A 22,567-nucleotide genomic window follows, 5' to 3' on the forward strand; every position below is an offset into this window, starting at 1 on the left:
TTATTTCCCCCTTTCAAGTAAAGGTATTTGCAGTATTTTTAACCTAAATAAATCTGCAAATATAGTGCTGCTCCAAGTTGAAAAAATATATTTCAGTGTCATTTTATTTAAAAACATCCAACAACTATCCCAGTACATTAAAGTCATAGTCTCCATCAGCGTCCTCACCAGTTCCCATCGTCAGAGATCCCATTAATGTATCAGATAATGCCTTGGATACTTTATCTGAAACAAATAACATAAAACATGAATTAACATTTACAAATAATTGTTGTAGTAGTGACATCTATTACATGTGTTTATATCTATTTTGTTCCCTTCATAAATTTTATGTTCAGTAACAACTGTATTTCAGTAGGTTTAAGTTTTGATTAAAGGTAACTGGAAACTGTTTATTATATTTTCTAAATTAGTGTTTTGACTAAGCTGTAATAGTGAAAGGGTGCATGACATATTTTCTTATTTTTTTGTAGGATACCATATTTTGTCCAAACACTAAAGCCATGCACCCTTTCACTATTACAGTTTAGTCAAAACACTAATTTAGAAAATATAATAAACAGTTTCCAGTTACCTTTAAACATCTTCTTTTTTATACAATAACAGCAATGTTCAGTGTATGTATTTACACCAACAAAATTATTTCTGATAATCTCGGAAGGGAAATTTTTTTGAAACCGCCAAAATATTTCATATACCTTATTCGATGAAAATCACAAAAATTTACACTTGGGGAAAATAACCCTCTATATGGTACAAGGACAGACATACATGAATGCACAGAACTGAAAACATAATGCCTCTATCATAGAAAGGGGACAGATGAATCCACAGTATTTACTAAAATGCATACCTGCTTTCTTCCTATTTTTTTTCATCTTCTTATAATCATCTTTCCGTTTCTTATTCTGTTGTAATATCGTATCCAGACTGTCATTTAAAAGTTCTTCAGTTTTTGACTTTTTAGATTTCTTTGTTGCAGCAGCAGCAGCTGTAACTACAGCCTTTCTTGATGATCGTCTTACTGCAACCTGAGTTACTTCTACTCTTCTTAACTGAAAATATAAAAAATATTATAAACAGTCATCTATAGCAGATGAGCATGTTGTACATGAATAATAGAGGTTTTAACAGTCACCAAAGACATCAGTCTTATAATTAAGTAGACAAAAACAACACATTGCAGTTGAAATACCAAACCTGCCTTAATAAGCCATCTATGCCTTACTATTACTATTGAGGGAAATCTAAACTTGTATTGGATAGGAAGACTTTTTCCTTTCAAAATTTAAATCACAATTTGAAAGGATCTTTCTTGTGTATGCATTCCCCAAATTTTATTAGAATGAGTTTGATTAGAGCAAAAATAACTTCCACAGAAATAAATGAAATATAGCAGATACTATGGATTCATTATTATTCGTTGGATACCAATTTTTTATGGGTTTGGTGGGTACAAGTGAACCACGAATTTACATGTTAAACGAATTACATATTTTCTATGGCTTGGTGTACACAGATTGACAAAACAACGAAATAAAATATCTACAAATATGCAAGTTTTCCTCAATCCACGAAAATTGATACCCACAAAAATAAATGAATCCACAGTACTGCCTTACACAACAATATTGAATACAGCAATAGTTTATTTGATTTTCGATAAAGTAAGACATTATTACTGTAAAATTGTAACTTCTAAAAGTCTGTTTAGGTTTAAATGTGCTGTTATTTTTACATTTTTACATTTGCATAAGATTTTTTTTCTTCATAATGACTATTTACCACAACAGAGTATATAACAACTTTACTACCAGAATCAATGAGGATCTCCCACTGTCAGGGGACATGTTAATCAAAACTTTTACGATTGATCACAGAAACCTAGTATCAGCTAAAATCATCTTAAAACATTGCCAGTCTATTCATTCACAGATGTAGTCAGCAGCTAGTTTTTCATTGGCTAGAATAATTTTACTATGCACAAGTTTGTATTTTGAATCAGTCTTATATTGTCTGCAACATCTAAACTAATTCCTAAACCTTTGGGACCATAACCCCCAAAATCTATCCCAACCTTCCTTTTGTAGTTATAAACATTGTGTTAAAATTTATTGATTTCTATTTAATTATACAAAAGTAAATATCTAGAAATTATCTGTCTTCGGATGACGCTGATGACGACCAAGTGATACCAATATATGACCAATTTAAAAAAAAATGTTTGTGGTCATATAAAAAGAAGCGATAAAATTCTATCAGGGTATAAAAGGATAATCACCTCTTCTGCTTCATCTTCCTCATTCTCCATCATTTCATCTGATTCTTCGTCATTATCGTCATCTTCTTTGTCCATTTCCTCATCTTTTTTCTCATTAGCTTTCACATATGAATCAATCTCTGAATCGTCCATGATTGCCTTGGCCGGACCTAATGACTCTACTAACATGTGCTTACTACTTTTACAATCCAAGCCTGTATATTAATGGTAAAATATCGTAAATGCCATAATTTTGGTGTCACTCTTATAAAACAAATTTAACAGTGAATCAAATTTTAAGGTCAGAAAATGGATATATCTGAATAAAGAGCAGGAAATCTGATTTGCCACTTTAAAAAGAGAGTTTGTTTGATGAGGGAAGACATTTTGCCTGGTAACACACAACATTTAGACTTATCGAAGAGTTGTTGAAAGGGTTCCTTAATAATATTATAGAGCCAAAGACTATCCCAACATAGAATATCAGATTAAACATCATAAATATTGATACACTTTTTGAAAAAGTTTTCCACAGTGATCAATTTTAATATATAAAATTTATACAAATGGTAAGATATACCAAGTCCAAACAAGAATGTGTCCACAGTACACGGATGCCCCACTCGCACTATCATTTTCTATGTTTAGTGGACCCTGAAATTGGAATAAATCCTCTAATATGGCATTTAAATTAGAATGATCTTATCAAAGGGAACATGTTTACTAAGTTTCAAGTTGATTGAACTTCAACTTCATCAAAAACTACCTTGACCAAAAACTTTAACCTGAAGCGGAACAGACGGATGAACCAACGGACAGACGAACGAACAGACGGACGCACAGACCAGAAAACATAATGCCCCTCTACTATTGTAGGTGAGGCATAAAAAGACAATTTTAAAGCACAATCTGAAATTGACACTATTCAATCTGTTCTTGTAAATATTATCATTACCTTGTAATGTTTTCTGTTCCACCTCTATCAGATCATCTATACTGAATTCTTTGCCCATCTGTGTCACAAGGGATGCACTCACGTGTGTTGGTAGTGTATGTTGTTCAGGAGGATGTGTGAAATATTTTATTTTACCACTGAAATATAATAGATGTATTTTAAGATACTTTATAATATGGATGCTTTTTCTTTTCCCCAGTTATTTTATTCATATGACAACTTATTCAAAACAAAAAATGTAAACTTGAAGGTCTGACTTTGCAAACAGCTCAAAGGTTTAATTTTTTAAAATGAAATTTTCATAGAGCACTTCACATGTGACATGAGCTGAGGTCAATTTTGAGTTACTTTTCTGTATGAACTTTTACATCTAACAAGATTGCAACAGCTTAGGTAAGCCATATTAACAAAACTATACATTGTAGAGTAAGAAACTACTATGAGCACATTTATTTTGATTTTCAACAGCAAAAATTATATTTATTAATATAATTTTATCAATTTTGCTGTAAACAAATAATGTTTTGGTCTAGTGTAGATTTATAAATGTAAGTTCTAATTGATACTAAAATCAATTTGTAAAAGTCATAATATCAAACATTGCAAAAATTTTAAATACACAGTATTTAAGTGTTATTTTGATATTACTTGACCTAAAATATCTGAAGGTATCTCTTTTAAAAAAAACCATAAAAACAATAATTTGTCCCAAGTACACGGATGCCCCACTGGCACTCATAGGGAACATGTCCATTTCCTCATCTTTTTTCTCATTAGCTTTCACATATGAATCAATCTCTGAATCGTCCATGATAGCTTAGGCTGGACCTAATGACTCTACCAACATGTGCTTACTACTTTTACAATTAATAAAAAAGTTTTTAAAAAAACCTTGACCAAAAACTTTAACCTGAAGCGCACGAACAGACGGATGAACAAACAGAGGCACAGACCAGAAAACATAATGCCCCTCTACTATCGTAGGTGGTACATAATATTCCTACATAAAAAGAAACTCAACAGAAAACAAAAAAATTCTTAGTTACACACAGATTTACTTCCAATGCAAAAGATTTGGATTTCAAATAATAAATATTATGTTCTATATATCAAAACATCAATAATTGCTTATAATTATATCCTTATTCTTACCATGTCCAATCTTGTATAATAGATCTAGCAGCTTTGTTTTTATCTGGGATCCCTCCTTTCCTTAATCTCCCCATCCTTCTCGCCAGGAGAGCTAAAAACTCGTCTATATCTTTATAATCAGGAATATTATAATGTAAAATCATCTGAAAATATCAAATTTTCATATTTACATAAAAAAATATTAGCATTTAAAATGCACATAATACATATATATATATTAACACTGTGTACAAACTGATGAAAAAGGTAAATAATGATCAATATGATGGATTATGGACCAGCAATATTCTATGTTAGACTAATAGTGCGGTGACAGAAGTGTAAAAAGACGTCTAGATCGCGAGTTTAATCTCCCCAAATAACACACGGCTAAAAATGGTCTTAACTTAAAGACAAATATGTCTTCTTTCGTTTTTGCCCTGTCGTCAAAATTTCGTACGGTCACATTTTTCTAAAAAGTCGTTTTAATGACTAGCAGTATATTGGAGAGTTTCAACCCCCCTTTTTCAAAATGAAAAATTGTGTATGTTTGCTTAAATTTAATTGAAATAGTTTTTCCTGGAGCTATATTTATATGTCAAAATATTCTATTCTGTATTTTATTTTCTTCTAATCTATAAAATTTGCGAAGTTTGGACTGTTTAAAATTGAGGTAATTTTAATTGCAAATTTAGACACAAACTTCAGTTTCTTCTTCATAGTAGTTATGAAGATTATCCCATTATATTTTTAGCATATAGTAATTCATAAAACTAATAAGTGATAAAAATTTCGGAACCAAAATATGAAAGAAACCTTCAGAAATCAATGGAATAAGAATGAGAGGAAAACTTCAATTTCAACACGGAACTGAATCACTTGCCTTCCGTCACATTTTGTGTATTAGTCAATAATTTGCTCTCAACTGATACATGGAATTTATACCTTTTTATTTATTATATACACATATTTTCATTATTGAACACTGATATATGCCACACACGTTGTTTGAATATGTTTATATTCTATGTTTTTTTGTTATAAAACATCAAATATACTTTGTCAGAAAAGTCTTATTGTAAAATCAAAATAATTGACGGATAGTTTCAGTAAATATTCCGTGATATATTAATTACGTTGCAACTTGCTCCATTAAGTCCAAAGAAAAGACAAAAAAGTCGTTAAATTTTATGCAGACGTGCTTAAAAAAATCCACTGAAATTTGAATCAGATGAGCGTATTAAGAATGTTTTATACGTGTCAAATAAGGTTAAAGTTAAAACAGGTTCCCGTCCATCTTTTAAATTCCAAGCACTGTCATTTTAGTTGCATTACAAATTATTTGCTAATAACGAAAAAAAAATCCAAACCCGTGGAAGAAGATATCTCAGATCACGATACTGCTTTTACTAAAAAAAATGTTGGCTTTTGAAAACAATTTAATGGTAATTCCCATGACACCGTTACTTGATAAATATAGATCTTTCCTTCCTGCTGATTCAGATTCAAAATAATCTACTTGTAAAATGTAGTCTAAACTCATTTCGGCTGTTGTCTGCTCTATGGTCGGGTTGTTGTCGCTTTGACATTCACCATTTCCTTTCTCAATTTTATCATTTGATTTTTATGGAAATTCAGTTGTCAAACAATTTCAACAAGTTCAAGGCAAATATAACAATATCTAGTAGCAAAAAAACTATTTGAGATGCCATATCAGCTGCTAGTCAATTGAAAACTGACCTCGGAATCTCAATGTCAACTGTAATAGATACAAACACGGACAGCCGTTTCATTCCGCTGCAAGTATGCTTAGAAAAGACATCGCGAGACTCTACAGAAGAATACCCAACTTCGGATGAATTGTCTCTTCCTTCTTCAATTCATCCAATGCCTTCGTATTTATTGCAATTCATTTTATGCTTACTCGATGAAATTGCATACAGCCAAGACTATTCTCGGGAAATGGCACCAGAGAAATTGCGTAAATGCTAATCAACAGTTGAGTCAGTCGTTTGTGTGGCCTTTCCCCCCCTCCTTTTCATTTAGGATTGGCATTACAAATGTACCATGAGTTTTGTTTAAAACACCTTGTTGAAAATTTGAATGCCAGTGGATTTTATGCTTCTAAAAATGAAGTGCGACGCTAGTGCGCCATCTAATGTGTTGTCAACCATGAAATTGAGCGAATTCAAGATAGTGTGTTCGTCTCGGATAATGTTTCCCCAGCATCTTTGCAGACAAGCATATGGATGCCATCGCACTTTCCAAAAACCCCTTTAGAGCTCTGTTAAATTTTGGATGAATTAATAGGGATGGTTTGAATCTGTTATTTTTTTAGGAACAAATGTCTTCGGATTTCCTACAATACCTTGTCTGTACTTGTAAAGAAAAACTCAAAATAAGGTGTTTGCTTTGAGCAGAACCTTTCATGTGCAGACCTGTGGCCATAAGTGAAATGTGTAGAAATATTAAAACATGTCTTGTGACGGTTGATGAAAAAGAAGATGATGAGGATGACGGTTGATTAGGTAAAAAGCTGTTTGGATGGTACACACGGTCCCAGGCCCCAGGTTTTGGGAGTTTTGGCGCGCCCTTCAAAAAGTTATAAACCCCGCCACAATCTGTATGTGTCTGTTTCAAGTCACGAGACGGTAATGCAGTGTTTGTCGTTTGTTTCTATAAACTATATTTGTTTCTTTCTTATTTATTTTGTATATTTATCAAGTCGATAGATTTTTCGTTTGTTTTACATTATTCATTTCGGGAATTGAAGACTATGCAGTATAACTTTTACTCATTGTTGAAGTCCGTACGTGACCTATAATTGTTAATCTATGTCTCATTTGGTCTCATTTGGAGAGTTACATGTAATTGTCTCATTTGCAATCATATCACATCTTCTTTTTCTGATATGGAATACTTTTAAAGTTTGTGGTACGTTGCAAGGAAAAAAAGGGGGATATAGGTACAAAACCTATAATATAAAAGATATTTACCAGAGTTAAATACACAACAACAGATTATACTATGGAAGCAGTATTAATTGTGAAAAACAACCAAAAACAATGAGTAGTCTATAAAAAACCTGAAGTATCCGCAAATTTAGTTTGAGGTCATATTTGATTGAAGAGTTATATTGCTTTGGTTTGATACCTCAACCAAAACGATAGTTTAAAAAATAATTTTAAAGTATTGCCCTGCATGACACTTGATTCTTTAACCGAAATTGAAATTTTTCATAAGGTTAAGGTGCTCAAAACATTTAATAGGTTGAAAACTTGATTTTTTAATTTTGTTTATAAAACGTCGTTTTAGGAACTTTTTTGATAAAAAAAATCTCAATGAATAAGGTTAATGTATAATAACAAATTTAATAAAGCCAAAACAGTATCATTTGTATTTAGGTATAGTTTAGAAATAGAAAAAAATGTCAAAATTCAAACCCTCCCAAATTTTCACAGATTTTTACATCTGACCTTTGATCTCAATTTGAAAAAAAAGTGACCATATCAAGTCATGACGACAGGCATAGTATTATAGTACACGATTTCCTCTTTCCAATGATATACTATATAGGTGTGTGTTCGGTGGGGAGATTAAATTCAAAAAAATCTGCCTTCAGTCACCGCACTATAATAGGATGTCTTTTGTTAAAAAGACCTTCTGACTGAATGTGACTTTAATTTATCAGTAATAATTGAAATAATATCATGTGTTAAATTTCTCTTTCTTCATACCTGTTGTTTAGAACATCTTTTTAATATTGCTTCAACCGGTGTGATGGGATCATCCAAGGTTTCAAGCTGGAAAAATAAAATATACATGTTAAACATATACAAATGTTGTAATTTGAAATGTTCTTTAGGTTTTTATTATAACAACATTTTGTATGGTTAATATAAGACAGTGTATATATCTCATATATATAGCAACCTACCAATATAAATTAACCAAACATACATTTAAATTAGACATAACAGGATTACATGTCCACTTTGTAACGAAACTTTCTCATTATCCAGAGACAAGTTAAAATTGAAAATGGAAATTAAAGAGACTACAACCAGACCAAAGAGCATTTAACAGTAAAGATCTACAGTACTCAAAGTTGTTTGTCATTTCAACAGAGGAGAAGGAATATGATGAAACACCAAATTAAAATTAAAAAAAATAAATTTAAGAGGTAGCAATTGACATCCATTGACAGCAGGATGACTACAGATAATAAAGCAATCATGGACTAGCCTGTAATTCAGTGGTTGTCGTATGTTTATGTGTTACATATTTGTTTTTTGTTCATTTTTTTACATAAATAAGGCCGTTAGTTTTCTAGTTTGAATTGTTTTACATTGTCTTATCGGGGCCTTTCATAGCTGACTATACGGTATGGGCTTTGCTCATTGTTGAAGGTAGTACGGTTACCTATAGTTGATAATGTTTGAGTTATTTTGGTCTTTTGTGGATAGTTATCTCATTGGCAATAATACCACATCTTCTTTTTTATATAATGATGACTTTATATTTTTGTGAACAGCTATCCTATGAATTATAATTTCATGTATTTGGTACACTTCTTACCTTGACACAGTTTCTTAATATCACAGATGTGTCAGATGTCCCTGTTGCCATGACAATACCAGGACTGTCTAGTAGTTTGATGTGTTTGTCTAAATGTACTTCTTGCATTGTTCTGAAACAAAATGAAGAAAAAATATAAATATCAAACTCAAAATATTGTTGTCCTTTTTGTTTGAATGCAAACAATGTTGTGTTTAAAGATTTGATTCAAATTACTGTGGATTCACTATTATTTGTTGGGATACCAATTTTTGTGGATTTCATGGGTACAGATGAACCATGAAATTAATCGTTAAACGAATAACAAATTTTCTATTATAGGCTTGTATGATGATTTCGGTCTAACCATGAAAATTACATATACATGAACATGTAAGTTTTCCTAAATCCACGAAAATTGATACACACCAAAATAAATGAATCCACAGTATCTGAAAACTAGAAGTAGTAGTCTAACAGACATGAAAAGTGCACATACATTTACCTTAATTATGTTGAACTAGTACTACTAGTCTCTTAAGATTTTTTTTAACTAAGAAATAATTCCTTCATGTCATGCTCTATGCTCATTTTAACATGGGTAGGCATTATATTTGTCGATATTTTACACTGAGCGTTAGCAAGGTGTAAAATGTGGTCAAATATAATGCCTACCCATGTTAAAATTAGCATAGAGCATGACATGAAGGAATTATTTCGATTCTAATAGGACAAATACAGTATTTTTATAGGTCGAAGGGTTCTAAAATTACGTGAAAATGTTTGGCTTTTCCTGTTTCCTTCCCGAGGAGTCTGTGCATTACATTTCATATTTGATAAGTTTTAAAACTATGAGCAAGGTAATTGTATGTTATTTTATAAAATATTTAATAAAAATTCATGCTTGCTGCTTAAATGTATACATTTTAAAGGATAACGATGGAAATAATGTTAATATACACAGTAAGTTCGTGCGCATGTGTCAAACATATTTTTTATGCTCATTAGAACACGGCTTTGTTTACAAAGCGTAATAAGGACGTCATATTAGAATGAACATTTATGAACAGCTAGTGCAAAATGTGATACTGTATGTTTAAATTTTTTTTATATTGAAAGCATTTAGTAAGCTAATAGATCTGATACCTTGTCATTCCTGGCATGGATCCAACATTACAGGCTTTGGCACGTTTCAAGCTATTTATAATACTGCTCTTGCCAGTATTAGGGAAGCCTGAAAAATAAAAAATAAAGTTGTATTTCAAATGATTCAATATAGGTAAAATATAAAACAATAATTGGGTTTCATCAAATCAAACACTTTTCTTTCAGATAACTCTGTATCAGTAACCTTCTGAACTAGACTGTAAAAAATCATTATTTGTTTTTAGTTTCTGACTGTCTAAAACAGGGATGGGCATGATTACTGACAAATGTAATCGATTAATAATCGATTACATGAAGGTATTTTGTTCAATCGATTACTCAGATTTTTGTATGTAATCGATTGCAATCGATTACTTTATCAAAAGTAATTACATTACTTTTCGATTACTGTCAATTAGATGCTTAAAATTCAAAAAAAATATATAGAGAGTTAAACACAATTATGTTGCTAAATGTTTGTATAGTGGAAATGTAGAACTTTACCTAAAAAACAGCATTTAAAACATTGTTTCCAAATTATAAGTTGACAGTTATTATCTAGATGGAATCTCTTACTGAGGATCACAATTATTAAAAAAAAATTGAAATTTTGACTCTGAACATGAATGACTTGGCATTCCATCAATCACTTATGTATATGTTTAAGATTTTTTCAATACTCTTACATTCATATTGAATTAAGTATGCTTCTTGGTTTTTATTAATTGAAGGCAGGTTTATATAAGCATAGTTATTTTCAATGTTGGAAGTTTTCTCTAAAGAAAAAAACAAAAATAGAATTATTAATTAGTTCAGCTAATTTTAAAGATCACAATTTATAATTATAATGACAGGCATGATTTAATCCTTTTGTTGGATAACCACCCTAATTATAGGTTATCAAACTGCCAATGGTGTACAATTTTATAACCTGAGGCAAAATAATATAAATCTCTTTCTTAATTAGACAAACAGTAATTGAAATAAAAACAAAGTGTGTGTCTTATATACTGATTAGAAGACTTTGATCATCTGATTAAAAAAGACAAGAAAGTTTATTAAGATTTCAATTCATTCTCTAATAAAACTATAAACAGTATATATTTTTAGTGTCAAATAGGGATAAATGTATATCTTTTTTTGAAAAGAATTTCAATGCAAAGGCATTGGTTCATTGTTAAAAGGATTTTGTGTACCTCCTTACTTTTTATACATGTATATCATAACATTATAAGAAATCAACTGTTTATCTTTTCTAAGCTTACATCTTATTGAAAATTATGCTTTTAGGAAATTTAAAACAAATAAGCTTACTCCTTTAAGGAAGTACAGAACTAAACTTAAAGACACATTTCTTATTTTAAATCTATTTTCTGATTTCAAATTTATTGTCTTATTTTAATATACAAGGAGTTGACTTATTGACAAGTACATAAATCATTTGTTTCAACAGCTAGATATAAAGTAAATTATGGTATGGGATCTGGGTTAGCATAAAACAATGGATAGAAATATCAAGGCATCTGATAAACTCTCAAGTCTTATCAGTACTTCAAAGTGATGAAAACATACATGTTTTCATTTAAAATAGGTTATATTTCATCAAACTATTTTGCCAAAGTAATCGAAATGTAATCGAAAGTAATTGATGATTACATCATGATTTTTGCTGTAATCGATTATATTACGATTACATGTAATCAAAAATGTCTTTGATTACAGATTACTATTGATTACTGGAAAAAATGTAATCAGTTACAATCGATTACGATTACAGATTACGATTACCCCATCCCTGGTCTAAAACATCTTTCTCATCTATAGTAGAGCACATCTTCTGGTATTTTTTTTTTATGAATTCAGTATAATATATATATATATATTCAGAATTATAAATCAGTTATGTTAATTTCTTTTATTTAAGGCATACCACTAGTTTAATATGTTTATTTCATTAGACATTTTCTACCTACCGACTACACCAACACGTATAGCAGATTTGATATCTTTATTCCGGCAATAATTTCCCAGTAACTTCATCAACATGTCTGCCCCTAAACAATGACTAGACTTCAAAAGATCATCACTTGCCATTTGTAAAGGAACTTTTGCTCTACTCTAAAATAAAATGTTTGTTTTTTAAACGGATTATACATTCATTCATTTATCAGACTTTTTGTAATTTAAAAGCTGTATACTATAGACAATTATCTTGATATGTGAAATTCTTATTTTCTGTTGTGAAATCAGTAGATTCACATTTATGATTTTTTATTACGTTGTTGGCATCTTCTAAATTTGAATTGCTCATACAGATATTTAAAGCAATTATTAATAGCACATAGCAGCTAAATATTAATAATTTTCATGTGCTACAGCTACGAAAGAAATTAAATGGCAGACAATATCCATTCACTTTATTCCAATGCAAGTTAACTAACAGATAATCAGATTATTTCCAAGATAATATTCATCAATATAAACTTATATGGCCTTCTTTCAAGCACTGTTGAAGTAAACATAACATACATAATAAACACTTTGATGAGCTGAGTGTATTTTTGCTTTCTAAAGTTACAAATACATTCTCTCCTCAGCTGAGTTATACAACTTACAAGATTTGTGTTCTGAGTTTGTGTAGAAGCCTTGAATGCAAGTGTTGGGAACTCATTTCTCAAATGTTTCAGCCATTCTTCAACATTTTCTCTTGGTACTAAGTCTACAATAGAAAAATAATAAAACTGTCCATTGAAAATTTTAATATTCATTTTTAAAAAGAAAAGTCACAAGATTAGTATGTCATTAATTAAAATTTAAAGTATATTTAGTCAGCACTTTCAAAAACCAAATTAATCAGTTTCACTTTTTGTCCATTGATTAACAGTAAAATAAAAGTATGCAATAATTTATATTTTTGTAGTATTTATCAATGTGCACATTTGTGAATTAATGTGTTGTCCATCACTGGTGGAATATTTATAGTTATTCTTTTTACCTCATTGATTTTAATGTAAATTAAGTAGAAAAGGCATATAACTGCATCTTAATCTAAGAAATATTATGCTGAGTTCACAAGTAATTCGAATTCCATTCACATTATCTAATTCAAATTCCATTCACATTAACTAATTCGAATTAGTGTAATTCGCAATCAAAATGTTTACTTCCTAATGTTAACTCAAATTCGAATTGCAATGCGTGTCAAATCCGCTAAACTGTCCAAACGACGTTGACTTTTAATTCACATTAACAAAAGCGTGTTTCTAATGCGAATTTGATAATTCGAGTTAGCTAATTCGAACCAATTTGAATTTAAAAAGAAGAGTGTGTGAATGCGATTAGCGAAATTTGATTCGCATTTGATGTGAATTCAATTGGATTTAAATGTATGTGTGAAAGAGGCATTAGAAACATAGGACAAAAGGTAATAATCAAACTTGACATACCTATTTTATTTAATATAAGGACTAAACGTTTATTTGTGCCACTTTCCAATATGGCTTCCTCCATTTGTGTACACCTGCTACCAAGGGGATCCCTTGCATCCAGAATTTCAAGAATTACATCTGCAGCATCTACAACCTTAAAACAAAGATTTTTTTAGAAATATGCTAAATTAATATGTTTATTTCAAACAATTTTATATCAATTACTTTGCATTTCATTTATATTGAACTTCATTAACATAAATTATTGAATAATTTTAAATTAGTATTGATTTCAATAAATGTTATATAATAAAGACAAATTCATAAACAAAACATTTAACTGTTCTTGTGAAAAAGTGTTTTGGTAGATGTTTTTTTTCTCATGAATATAGCTATCCATTTGTAAAGTAAACTGAAAGTTTTATAACATCAATTTAATCCAGGGTTACTTCCCTTATACAATGTACCCCTTATATTAAAACATGATACTAAAATCATTTGCATCAGAATTAATTTGATTTTTATAAAGAAAAAGTATGAACAGGTAATATAAATAGTCAAAGTTTAAGTAGACTTTGAATTAGAATAGCATGGTTGATGTTTTGTATTTTAGGTTTCAAAATAAATCTAAATGTTCAGTTGAATTCGTTAACATTAAAACATCTGTAAAATTGTTTAACCCCATTACATTTAGTATGTGCTAAAAGACAGGAGCCTGTAACTCATTGGATGTCATTTGTAACTGTGTCATATTAGTTTTGTACATAAAATAGGTGGTTAGTTTTCTAGGTTGAATAAACCTTTTTACACTTTTGGTATTTAGCTGTATCTTGCCTCCAAATGACCTTAGATTGACTCTGACTCACCTTTTGACGTCAAGAAACAATCACTTTTGAATTGTGACATTAAATCTTTTAAATTATGATGTCAAAGTTTACGTTTGGCATTTTCCAGCCTTTTATAACTGACTATGTGGTATGGTGTATTGATGACTGTACAGTGACCTATAGCTGTTAAATTTTATGTCCTTATGTCTCTGGTGAAGAGTTGTTTGATTGGCAATCATACCACACCTTCTTATTTCTATATTAATATATATTATAAGACATTTTTCGTTTCTAAAATACACTTTGTCAGACCTTTTTAAATTCTTTATAGAATGTCTTCAGGGATATTTCTACAGCACCATTACTACTAGTATGTGACTCTTCTCCGGACTTCTTTTCTTGCTAGAAAATAAAGTTATATACATATGTAAGTAGAATATTTTAATCCCTTTTTATAAAAAAAAATGGTTTTTAAGTCTCCAATGTCCTAAAGCTTCATAAAACCAGAATTGAAAAGGTTAAAACCTTAAAACTTGTATGGACAAATCAATCAAACATCTTTCCCTCTTGTTACCATTGAAGAAGTGAGCCAACGGAAGTTCAATTTAAACTTGTAATTGATTCCTCCTTTGAAAAGTTCTATTTTAAATAAAGAATAGTTTTTCTTGGATTTTGATATTGAAATGAATTCTTTCTAATGAAAACATAAATTCACTTGCCAAGAGAGCTTATTGGTTAATTCCTGCTTCTTTTACTGTGCACATTATTTGTGTGAAATTGTAATATTTTCAGTCTCTCAAATATCTACTTTAAAAAAAATCACAAAACATTATTATCATTTCAGTACTTGCAATTCCTACCTTTCTTTCAAATTCAGTGGTTTTTCTTTGAGCATCTTTTACCATTCCATCTAAATTTCGTTTCTTCATTTTCAAATATTCTCTATCCCTTTTTCTCTTTTCTTTCAGTTTTTCTCTTTCTTCTTCTGTCTACATATATAATAGAAATATTTTATGTTACACTTTGTATTGTTTTCTATCTATTCAAAAGTAGTTTCTATCAGCTCTATGAAAAATAATTGGGATATGTATCAATGGGATGTAGATGATACCCCAACTTGCAAATGACTTGCATATAATTATAAAGGGACATAACATGAGAACTGTACATGTGATGTACACTACCCTAATATGAACTTGATCTAAGTGTTGTGGTTATAAGCATTGTGTATAAGTTTCAAAACATTTGGTTGAAGGAAATTGAAGTAAGAGAAGGGAAACGGAAAATTCAGCAATTTTTATATTTGTTAATGGGGCTTAATTATAGAACAGTTATAGTGACCACACCCAAATTCACACTTATTCTAACTTTTGTGGTAAAAAGCATTGTGTATAAGTTTGATAATATTTGGTTGAGGAAATTTAAAGTTAGAGCATAGAAATTAATTTTGAGTCCCATGTACAGACCGAAAAGGGCAACACTTGATAAAACCTCCACTGCTGCTTCAATTGTTTTCTGAAATTGCTGATTTCAGTTGTTTAAATATTTAAGATTCTCTCTACTCATGCATGTTTCAAGCATTGACATTAATTTAATGACAGCATCACCATATATTATTACTCAGTGATTTTGTCTCAGAAACGTCAACATGTATAATTTTATATACAACTATACTTTGTACTTACCCTTCTTTTTCTTTCTTCAGCTTCACGTAAAATCCCTTCTTTGAATGGTAAACTGTTCGGTATTCCGGGATCTTTCTTCTTGTCTAAAATCAATGAATGTGGTTAATCACAGTCTGATTTATACTGTATATTGACCTGTAATTGCTGATTTATGTCACATCCCCTAAAAGATTCCCTTTCATCTGAACTTTGGTGGATAGTTGTCTCATAGGTAATCATACCACATCTCCTATCTAATTCAAATTCATATTTTGTATTTATCAAAGTGATGGAGATAGAATAGAAAAGTGCATGTTAAATATGAATATCTAAAACATATTATTTTTATTTCTGATTAAAAATTATTCAAGTGTCCTGATTCTATTTTCATTCCTTTTACAACATATTCTTTTGTTAATCCTTACTACTGATTGGATTTTTTCTCTTTGCTTTCTTTTCTTTCTTATTATGTTGACTGATCTGAAAAAGACATCAAATATATTCATAATTATCAACATATACACATACATGTATAAACATGCACTGAAGATGTAGATTTTAGTTTGTACACATGGTAGTACACTTTTTTGTTGTTGTTGTACAGTGATTGTCACATATGATTTTATAAACATGTACTAGCACTGTCTTTTTTCATTGAGGAAACAGCTACTTATTTGGAAAAATAATTTTTTTTTTAAATGTAACAAATACATGTATACAAGAAAGCAGTGTTTAAAACTCTGTAATACAGTACCTTCCTTGTCCTGAAGTTAAGGAATAAGACAAAATATGTACTAGAGCTCAGGGTATCACCAACTTTTTTTTATCTGATGTATCCAAGACTTACAATGTATAATTTCTTAGTGACAACTGAGTTCTATAGAGAAACAATGCCAAAGTCAGTATATGCTATATATATTCACATATTCTATTTCAATCATTATTCAGATACAAACATTTTGAATCTGCAACATATACAAATGAGGTGAAGGAAAATCATGGATATGGTTTACTTCAAAACACAATAAATATAGAATAAAGGACTTTTTGATTTTGATACTGACTTTATTACAAAAAATATCAGGCTCGCCCGTCCTTTATTCTGTTTATCGGTAATTTAAAAAATTAAAATATAAAAAAAACACTACAATAATGGAGAAAATAACAAACGAACTTCTTTTTCGCGTCGAAGCACGGTGAATCACACTTGACGTCACTGGCTGCATTACGTCATTTGAAATTTTGTCACAGTGCAGTAAACATGGCGTTCTCTTGCACAAAGTATTGAAAAGGAATTATTGCATGCGTTTCATTAATATTCTGCTTTGGACATGACACTAACAATGGCAAATATATTGGTAGCATACCGGTAAGTCAAGTTTCTTTATTTTTCACAAAGCATCATTATAGTGATAGTCAGAAATAAGAATGCAGCAGATTTTTCATCGATCTGACATCATTATGAGTTCAAAGTTTTAATTATATTTTACTTAGTTTAGTAGATAAAATTACAGAAAACGATTTTAAGAGCGCACTGTGAGGAGACATTTATACATGAGCCCCTCCCCCTCCCCCGTTTCCCCGCGGCAACGTAAGCTGACTGTAAATTATATGAATATGCTCATTTCCTGTCGACTTCATAATTATTTCAAACATTTTAATAGACGTCACTAAATTTTAAGCTAACAATTCTTGCTTTTTCAAAGTCGTGTTTATTTATTTATCAACACGGACCAGTAATATGAAACTTACGAGTTTAAAGGCCCTGCGGTTACCTTTAATTTCAGAAGCGAATTTAGAGGAAGGCGACCCCGGTCACAGTCACCCCTTATAAAGGCTACAATTCTGGTCAAAGCAGACTTTAATAGTTTGGTGCCCCGGTTATACCCCCCTTTTTAAAAATTTATCCTAGATCCGCATACATGAAGATTACGGTTCACTTTTTTGTTCTTTGTTCTATGCATATCTGTTAAATTGACAATGATACGACATATATTAAAATTGTGTTATCGAAAAAAAAAAAAAAAAAAAAAAAAAAAAAAAAAAATTGTGTATAAAAAAAATGTCGAAAATGCTTAATTTCATTTTTTCCCTAGCTTCTCTGATGTGATAGACTAGCGGTACCTTTTTTGTCACTATTTATGTGTTGCGTTTAAATATGAATTGTAACACTTTATAGTGACTGAACAGGTAAAACAAATACTTCTCAAGAAAACGAAAACTACTTGGAACAGCACCAGGGTATTGAATGACTAAAAACTCAGATTTGAATCATGGACGGTATGGTATGTTAGTTGTACTTTATATACATCAAAAATTCTTTTTTTTTAAGTCTTTTTTTTCATGCATTTTATGTTCACATTTTCACAACAATCGTTTCAATCGATGTCAAGTGTTTTATTCGCCAAAAATACCGTGCGTTTCTGCGAAAAAAATATGTGCAATTTTGTGAATGAAAGGGGAAAGTAGATCCTTACGCGTTGCATTCGCGCATGTCATTGGCGTACTAACCCAATAATTTTCATATCACAGCCAGTCCACTGATACTGACATTATCAGCGAGTACACATCAAAGGAAAAATATACAAATTACCGATAATCTTAAATATCACACAGGTTTAAACCATTACATTATTGCTTACCTTCTTTAAAATCTTATATCTATGTTTTGCAGACTGTCTTTTGCTACTTCTCCTGTCTGAAAATGATAAAGAAAGTAACATTAACATATGCCCATTTATGTCTTTTATTGACTGGAACCCTACATTTACCTGTAGCCAACCAGGCAAGACCCTCAGGCATAGGTAGTCAATGTTAAAAAACACCCTCATCATGCACTTGTCTCTTCTTTCCCTCACAACTTAATTGCAAGTCAAAGTGGATTTACTTGGACAAACATAAATGCAGTGTTCCAGCTAGGCCGTTTTCAGAGGGCGCGGCGCCCGCCCTTTTCCGAGTGGCGCCCTGTGCCCTTTTCACAGTTTCCAGGGCGCCCTGCCTTTTTTGAAGATCGATTGCATATTAATTTGTTCGTATATAATTGATATGATACGCTAATTTCTAAATTTTACCTGGGGAAAAGTTTGACTTTGTTTACGACCCCAAGGTAATCAACGGTTACAACTGGTGTCATAATCTGTTGTTATAGGTAATCCGTTCATCGGGTGGGTCATTAGTGATCATCAACATTAATTCATTCAAATAGAATCGGTCAGTCTGCAATTATCTTTGAAGAAATGTGCGTACAACTTGGGCACAATTTGCGATGTTTGCCGTAGTTTCATGGAGGAAACGTAATGACAGAAAGTTGAAAACCATAATAAACTCGTTGAAGACATTGTTTTACATGAAAAAAACAAAAAATCAGACGTATTTGTCATTGACTGCCTTCATTTTTGATACAAAATAACAAAATCGGCCGCCATATTGTGATCATATTTACATCATATTTACGTGCTGTTTATAATCCTCCAAAGAAGGAGCACACCGGAATAAAGAAAGATGACTCAATCTGATTTTTTTCCTATCATTGAGTAACCCATTTACATATTCTAAAATATGTCTTCATACTTCTTGCTTAAGAATATATATGTTTAGGTATTTATTTTGAGTTATGGGAAAAGTTAAAGAGGGTCTTAGTAGCAGTGTTGGTAGGGTGCCTTGGTCATCTTTTTCTGTATTCTTTACTTTTGATGCAATTTTTCACTGTTGCTATATATCCTAAAGTTGTGCAATTTACTGAGCACAGCTGTTTTGTGCTGTATTGCCATTAAGCACAGCAGGGGTAGAAAGGTGAAACTGGTAAAATGTGGCAGACCATAGAAACAGTATGAAACAGGTCACCTTTCAAAACATACTGCATATAAAGTTCAACTGTGCCATGCAATGATAAAAAAACTTGTGTAGGCAAGCTGATTGACAAGTTTTTCAGCCTTAACGGTTGAAAGATAGAGTTCTATATGAGCTACATGTAATGATGTTGTTCTTGTATAACCTGTGTTTCAACGAATAAACACAATGTTTGATTAACATCTTTTATTAAAATATGCCCTTTTCATATTATCATAACGTAGTTAAATGCCCTTTTCAGGATTGGCACCCTGCCCTTTTGAAATCCTAGCTGGAACACAGTAAATGTATGTATCATAACTTCAGAAGTGCATTTTTGACTTGTGAGTTGAATGCCCCTTTGGTATCTTTTACCTCAGTTTTGCAGAAACTTTGTTGTGGTAACATGGTTCATAGACAACGTTATTTATTTCTACAATGTAACTCTAATGTAACTTTAATGAAACAAAATAAATTCTGTTGTAAATTATAATGATAAGTGGCAAAATAAGAAATGGCTTGAACTCAGAATCCCAAAAGGTATTAATGTTTTAATATCATGCAATATTAGTTACAATTGCAGCAAAAAAACCCATATGTACATGATGTACAGTAGATGTGCATTCAGTGATTATAAGTGGCAACAGTACTAGTCTGAATAGAATATTGTAGACAGAAATCTGTCATCTTGACAAATCAGTATAAATTACTTATTACAATAAAATAATTTACAACTGTACCTACCTAAAGTACATTGTACCTATTTTTTGGCTTAAATGATGAGTTTGAGAAGAGCAAACAAACATACAATAAATATGTATTTTTAATATAATAGTCTGATAATAGACCACTTTCGAGTTCATCCATCACCGGCAAAAACTCGTCAATTATGCACGCCTTTATGACGTCATTTATCAGATAGAGGGGCTCGCCTGTATCCCTGCACTATTTACGTTCATCAAGCGTCTAAGTGATCGTTTTTGTGCAGGATAAACTAGAAATAATGGTTGCTCTATAGCTACTTACTGACAATTCCCTAATGACAGCAGTGTTGGTTGTCTATTTTCAGAATTTAATTTGCTGAATAATTCGTACAATATAGAATTATAATTTTCCAACCACATTTCCGGTGACGGATGAAATCGAAAGTGGTCTATTGCCTTATTCTATAATTTATTGGTCTGGACTCGTGACTAACAGTAACAGACTAAGACTAGAGGGTCAGTAAACATTGCACCACAATAGGTGTCGTAGTGAGGCGTCACAGATAAAAAAATAAAATAGCCTTTTGAAACGTCATAATCATGATAATTATTTGCACTTCTAGCTATGGCTGTGAAAGTAAAGAGTAGATAACTTTTTACCATGTTTAAGGTTCATCATAACAAACGGACAATTATGGCTGTATTTACATGCCAAAAATTACTCTGAGTACAGACTTACCTGTAAAGTTGGAAAAGTTTTAATGCCTAGCATCAACTAGATATAAAAAAGTTAAATCCATTTTGTGTTTCAGAAAGATAAAATCTCTTTTGGATTTTGATAGGCATTTTTTTTCCTTCATGCAAATGGTGTGAAAATTGACTAAGTTGTGGAACAACTATGAGATGCTCCCTCAGGTAAAAAACCGGTTTGTATTGTTTTCATTGTCCTTAATTGACCTGGACACCAGGTATCTTCACAACTATAGGTGAGTTAAAGAGTTTATCTGAGTCAGTGAGTGGACAGTATCAAAGTAATGCAGGTGTTTGTTTATTTTTGCACCTTCTGAAGAAAGGAAAAAAAATGCCCAGCAAAAACCAAGAAAGATTTTATCTTTCTTAAACACAAAATGCATTTAACTTTTATATATCTAGTGGATGCTAGGCATTAAAACTTTTCAAACAGCACAGGTAAGTCTGTACACAGAGTAGTTTTTAAAGGTAAAAATACGGCCATATTTGTCCATTTGTTATGATGAACCTTAATACTTGTAAGATATTTTAAGTTTAACCAGATATTCTATATAAATTCATGTATTTTATTTAGAAAAATTGAACATATTTCCAATACACAATATTGTTTCACTTACTCAGCTGTTTCTTGCTCATGTTTTCATATGAATTTCAACAAAACTATCGTGCACGTGTTGACAAAATCAAAACAGGAAATCATTAAAACATCACTATTATTAGAGTCGATACCGGTTTTTTAGAAACGGAATTTTTAGCTGTCAACACAGTATTATGACAGGGACGTATATAGAAGTCTATATAAGTCCTTGATTATGATCAGTAATGATAAAATCATACATGTAACGTATAACTGAGACATACATTTAAAGCTTGAGGTAAAAATATATATGTATGAGAAATTATTTTACCGAAAAAGATAATTAACACACATTGACATATTTGTAAAATCAGTTATTCCAGTGCATAAAAGCTGCAACTCTTACTACTAAAGTCTTAATATTTAATGCCATTAATGACAATATGTTAAAACGAAATTATCTGATCCTTTTTGCGGTTATGCACTAACTGTAACGTCAAGTTTGATGCCTTAATTTATTTGCCCGCAATTTTTAAGGCATAATAACTTCAACTTGAATGATAAAACACAGTGTCCGTGACAAATTAGAACTTGTGTAATGCTACATATGTAACTGGAACATAAAATATTGACAGTACACTATTCACAGGATATCCCGAACAACGGAAGGATTTTATTTGGAAGATTTATATTACTTTTTTATGAATGGAAATCAAGGGTAACAAACAGAGGCTTTATCG

General features: G+C 30.9%; 1 protein-coding gene across 1 annotated transcript; it reads right to left on the bottom strand.

Moving 5' to 3' along the window:
- Positions 1–86: 86 nt before the first annotated feature.
- LOC134724433 (guanine nucleotide-binding protein-like 3 homolog) lies at positions 87–22,020 on the bottom strand. Its single transcript, XM_063587460.1, has 17 exons — positions 21,868–22,020; positions 18,611–18,666; positions 16,394–16,448; positions 15,990–16,072; positions 15,165–15,293; positions 14,617–14,706; positions 13,496–13,631; positions 12,665–12,768; positions 12,023–12,167; positions 10,050–10,137; positions 8,925–9,036; positions 8,084–8,149; positions 4,368–4,510; positions 3,216–3,352; positions 2,282–2,475; positions 854–1,055; positions 87–225 (listed from the first exon to the last, which is right to left on the bottom strand). Exons 1-17 carry the CDS (start codon positions 21,884–21,886, stop codon positions 125–127), a joined length of 1,860 nt encoding a protein of 619 aa, XP_063443530.1. The 5' UTR covers positions 21,887–22,020; the 3' UTR covers positions 87–124.
- Between the last annotated feature and the right edge of the window lie 547 nt (positions 22,021–22,567).

Source organism: Mytilus trossulus, chromosome 1, assembly GCF_036588685.1.
Source record: "Mytilus trossulus isolate FHL-02 chromosome 1, PNRI_Mtr1.1.1.hap1, whole genome shotgun sequence".
Lineage (NCBI taxonomy): Eukaryota > Metazoa > Mollusca > Bivalvia > Mytilida > Mytilidae > Mytilus > Mytilus trossulus.